The 5,443-nt window shown below is 31.7% G+C and overlaps 1 protein-coding gene across 1 annotated transcript in view; it reads right to left on the bottom strand.

Annotated features, from left to right (window-relative positions):
* Positions 1 to 3,573: 3,573 nt before the first annotated feature.
* LOC112520011 (DUF724 domain-containing protein 5-like) overlaps positions 3,574 to 5,443 on the bottom strand; it is a 4,754-nt gene continuing 2,884 nt past the window's right edge. Inside the window, exons 2-3 of the mRNA XM_025128317.1 lie at positions 4,872 to 4,968; positions 3,574 to 4,353 (exon numbers count right to left, since the gene is read on the bottom strand). Of these exons, the coding sequence (XP_024984085.1) occupies positions 3,686 to 4,353; positions 4,872 to 4,968 (765 nt within the window). The 3' untranslated portion in view covers positions 3,574 to 3,685. The remainder of the gene's footprint in view (positions 4,354 to 4,871; positions 4,969 to 5,443) is intronic.

Raw genomic sequence — 5,443 nt, 5'->3', positions numbered from 1 at the left:
AGTCATAGCAACAGTTCATAAATAACACTATTTCAAGTTGTTCAAAATAAAATGATTCATCGACATAACAGGAGTTAGAATTTACACAACATTCACAATTACATCAAAAACTTGACTTAATCGATCTTGGCTCAAGTATGCTCCCTTAAAATGCATGCAAGATTCAATTATCCAAGAATATGATCGGACCTCACATGCAAGAACTATCTTCTTCTTTCCTAGGGACTAACGAATCTTGGGTCACAAATTATCATCCCAACGAAGACACATGCAGGTCTTTGATGAATGAGATCCTCTTTAAATCCCATAAATCTTACTCAAATAATCAAGTAGGGAAAAGAATAACGAGTTTCGAACAACTAAAGAGAATAAACAGCTTTTTTTTAAAACATACATTTTCTTGGTCGAATGATACGAACAAATCTCAAGAACAACAGAAATCTTCGAGCTTTGCAAGGAGATGAGATCGGTTGGAAGGTGATGAATGATAGAGTGAGAGAAACGAAATGGCTGGAAATTTTGAAGAATGAAGAATTTTCAAAAGAGAAGGGGGTATTTATATGGGGCTATAATTAAAGAAATGGGCTAACTCTAAAGGCCCAAGCCCAAGAAGGCTTTTATTTACTAAATATAAGACCCCAATAAATACAACAAACAAAACAATTTTGACAAAAGATTTTTTTTTAAAACTCCACTCTTTCAAAATAATAATAGGCAACCAAATATAAAAGATTGGAACTTAGGAAATTTGGATTTTAAGAAGAACGAGACGAAAATATCAGCTTTATTTTTATGTGAAATATTTCAAGATTATTTGGCATTGCACGAACTAACTTGGTTAGCTACCGTCGAAACATGATCTAATCAGACTAATTAAACAAGACRATCTYTGGTYATCGAGGCTAAATCCTAAAAAGACTTAGTTTTCAATCAGGATCCTGTAATAAAGTGTTAACATGAAATCCCACAATGCAGAGTTGTCACATCCACCATCGAAAGAACCCAAATTCGTCGTTTTCTTCAAGGGTATGGCTGGATTTCCATTCAATCGGGTTGATTGATTGAATCCATGGTTGGCGATGACTATTGGGTTGAAACCCTAGGTGCGATTTTGATTGAAATTATTGGGATGGATTTATGGGGAAACTAAAATTGAACAGGTCGAGATGATTGTGAAGCGAAATCGATCAGGAACCAGTGTTGGATGGAGGGAAAATTTTAATAAACAATGTAGTTTTAATTTTAATATTAATTTTACATGTTATTTAATAAATATATTAAACGAATTAAAAAGATTCTAAATTATTCATTAATATACTAATATTAATAAAAACTAGCACAAGACAACTTATCTCGCTAATATTTAAAAAAAAATGTGTTTTTTGAAAAAAGAAAATAAGAATTGTTTATTTTTTACCAAAAAAAAATATTATCTTTTAAAAAATATATATTTATATTTGTTCAAAAACTTTTACTTGACGTATAAATATATTAAATCAATTAGATTTTTTGAATTATTTATTAATATAACAATATTAAAAAATGTAGATCACCATTTATTTCATTAACATTTTAGAAAAAAAATTAAAAGATATGTATTTTTTTTAACAATATAAAATAAGAAGTGTTACTTTTTTACAAACAAAATATATCTCGAAAATAATGTATCATATTTATTTAAAAAATATTTTACTCTAGAATATTTAATTTGCATGCAATTTAATAAGAAAAAATCAAAAAAATTAAATGTTTTTTTAAATCATAGCAATAAAAAATGAAAATCACTAATAATAATTTGAAATAGGTTTTTATTTTTATTTTAATTAAGTCATCAAAATGATGTGTCATTCACATCATCTTATTAAAGCCACACAAGCAAAAAAATCAAGGGGTTAACCAGTTTAAAAAGTAACAGGTTACCCATTGCTGTAATGGGTAGATTTTTTAAAGTGCGATGCCTTAATAAAAAATAATCTTAAAGTACATTGTTGTAATAAATAAAAACAAAAGTAGAATACTATAATAAGAAAATTATGAAAATAGATTGTTATTTCATGCATTTAACCCAATAATAAAAATGTATCTTTTTGATAACATTTCAACTTACAGTTTGATCAAAATTAAGACAAGAAATGATTTTTGTTCTTCGTCATCACTTCAGACGAATTCTATTTGTACAACCATTAGGTTCTATCAAACGTGAAATTATTGTACTGAAAGAAAATTTTCAACAAAGCAATGTGAACCCATTTTCTATAAATTTGTTACATGTTAGTTCGTAAACACGTTTTCACTTTTTAAAAAAAAACATATAGTTTAATTGTTTACAAAATATTCACTCTTTTGCTTAAAAGTATGAATCAATAATAAACAGTCTCACTAATATTAAAACTAAAATTCTGTTATACATGTAGATAAATCTTTTCAATTTTTGATCAACTTTTTTTAAAGTATATAATATTTATATATGGTAAATATAACAAATAAACTCATACATCCTCTTCACATTTGATTAGGTTTGAAAATCTGACCTTTTAGGAGATAAAAGACTACAATATCGCTAAGCTACTGCCAAAAACTCTTTGGTAATTTTTCATCTAACTTAATTATCAAGAGATACATCCTCAAACACCCATTTCTTGAGCAACATGAAGATTGCCTTGAATGACTTAGATTTTGCAAATGTATTAAAAGAACAAAAGGGCAAAGATGATACAACATTATATTGTCTATGGGTTTATATTAGTAAACCCCATTGGATGATTATATCCACAAAACAACTAAGAGTTCGTTTACTCAAATACTTACAAGTAAGATTCAATATTATCTCTTATCTTAGTGAGTAAGATTTTTACTCCATCAGATGACATGGTATGTAACAATTTATCCGGTAAACGTTAATCGGGTAAGAGTCGTCATCTTCACCTACCGAGTAAAACTCTTGGTCCTTCCCATCGTTGTTGCCGGGTAAGATTCTTGAGCATTAACATGTTCATCTGGTAAGAGCATCTCCAACAAATTCCCTAAAAATTTCTCCAAAATGAAGAATCAAAAGTCAAAATCTCCAAAAAAGATTGCATTGATCTCCAACATATCAACATATTCGCTATTTTGGAGAATCCAACATTGATTATAATATTAAAAATAAAATATTATTTCTGTTTCTAAATATTCATTTTCAAAGTTTTCTATCGATGGTCTCACTCAGTAATCATTTTTGAGGTGTTGTCCATATTCAATTTCTCCATTTTACAGTTCAAGAAATGTTTAATGGGTGTGTAAAGCTTTTGGTGAGGTTTAATGGTTGTGTAAAAAGTTTGGTCCATGTGTTAAAAGTTGGGAATTGATATCTTGTTAACTCTTATAAAACTATCAAAGCTTCAAAATCGTTTACAAAATTTACAGCTCCTGCTGCATTGCACGGATATACAACTACAACTATTATTTATATACAACAAATTATATAATATTTATATGCGACAAATGAATTCATAGATAGAATGAAAGAGGATGAAACATGCACATACTTGTAACTTCACCCCAAAAGGGTAAGGTCTGAAAAGGGACCCTAAGGAAGTAGAATATTTCTGTAAGAGTCTAGTTAGTAGATGCTAAATTTAAGTGCTACCATAACTTGAAAGCAAAAATAAAAGCAGTTTTTGTACAACTGAAACAGTAGATGAGCCTAAAAAGAGGTTGCTGCTAGTTTTTCAAACTCAACCTTCCAATCCATGATTTCATTACCAACCAGATACAAGTTTGATTGCAACATCATGATTTCCTCATCCTTCACATTCTTCTTCTTCACACTCTGCACCAGTTTCTCTTGTAACTCCTGCATTTTAGCTTCCAGTTCATCGACTTCCTCTTTGATTTTGGACTTTTCAAGATTCCGCTTCTCTAGTTCTTTCTCGACTTGTTTCAACTTATCCTTGAGCTCACCCAGTTTGGCTTTTCTAGCGAGTAGTTCATTCAAACGAGCTCGAACAGCACCCACATCAAACCCATGAGTCTCCAACTCCACTAAAGTTTCCAAACTGTTGTCGATTATGTCACTGGGAACATCCGGCTGCAGTTTTGAAGTTCTCTGAACCACATTCGCAAATGTGACCATGTGTCCGATGGCTAAACCCTCACGGTAATCCTCTTTCATTATCTTCAACAGAAGAAAGTGCGGCTTTTGTGGCGGATTCTGGTATAACTCCAGAGATTCAATGGTCGCCCAGATTGGAGACCGTTTGACAAAAGGCCACTCTTGTTGGTATTCGCTGATTTCATGATTGTTGAGAACGGCTGGATTCGATGCATCACTTGGTTCATCACATTTGTCAACATTGCTAGAACGGGAACTTCCTAAGTACGCCAACATGAACAACAGATTAGATAAAAAAAGACAGTAAATCTCACAGAGGTAGTATGTACCATGTTAATCCAAATTCGCATGGATATTTTTAGTTTCTTCTTTCCAAATGTTTCCATCCTAATACCCTATATAGTTAAGGCCAAAATGTATTAAAATACAACAAAGTTTGCTTTAGTTCCTATTTAGTGTAACGATGAATAGTTTTCCTCAATTAATGTAACAAATGTTGAACTTTTCCTATGTTGTACCCATTTTGACCGCATTTTACAGCCATTGATCACAAGTTGTCAAGTTATATTGTAACTATAGATTATGTAATATGTCACATCCAAATCCACTGGGTTGAAAACCATTTACCAAGAGGGTACGAGATATGAAGAATTGAATGTTTGTAATTGTCGCTAACTAAGGAAAATAATTCATGATTACATTAAGTAGAAACTAAAACGAACTTGGTTATATTTTGATTGATTTAGCAGCATAAAATGTAATCGATGGTATATGGTACCTTGTAATAAACCCATTGGTATTTTAACCACTGACTTTGGTGGTCTACCCCTCTTTCTTTTATGTGGGCTCTTACCATCCTCTGTTTCACAAGTTCCCTGTTGGGAACAACAAACAAATCAAACATTAATCTAAATTTTTAGTGATTTTGGTAATTTGTATCTAATCATCTGCAAAATTATCCAAAAGGCTGTCTAAATTTTAAGAAGAAATCCGGTCCCGCCCACCTTGCCCGTAATGGCCTTGGGATCAGTACACACTGAGAGGTAGCGCAAACCCTTTTTGTACAACTTCAGGGTCCTGTTCTCTTTCATGGTTTGTTCCATAATGGAATCACATTGTGAGAAATCGACAATAAAACGACATACTTTCACTTTACCATACCGCTAATAACCAAAAGATGATATGCCCAGGCGCAAGGAGGCGGGAAATCAATTGTGAGGTCTCCTGCTCTAGGGTAAATGCAATTTACCTCCATCGTGATGGAGACCCTCCAGAGGGTGGCGTGTACCCATTTTTGAAATATTATATGTTACAGTGAAAAAATGATTTTGGAAAATGATGGAAATGGAA

The sequence above is a fragment of the Cynara cardunculus genome (genome assembly GCF_001531365.2).
Source record: "Cynara cardunculus var. scolymus isolate 2C chromosome LG 10, CcrdV1, whole genome shotgun sequence".
Taxonomy (NCBI): domain Eukaryota; kingdom Viridiplantae; phylum Streptophyta; class Magnoliopsida; order Asterales; family Asteraceae; genus Cynara; species Cynara cardunculus.
This window is presented reverse-complemented; position numbering and strand designations above follow the sequence as displayed.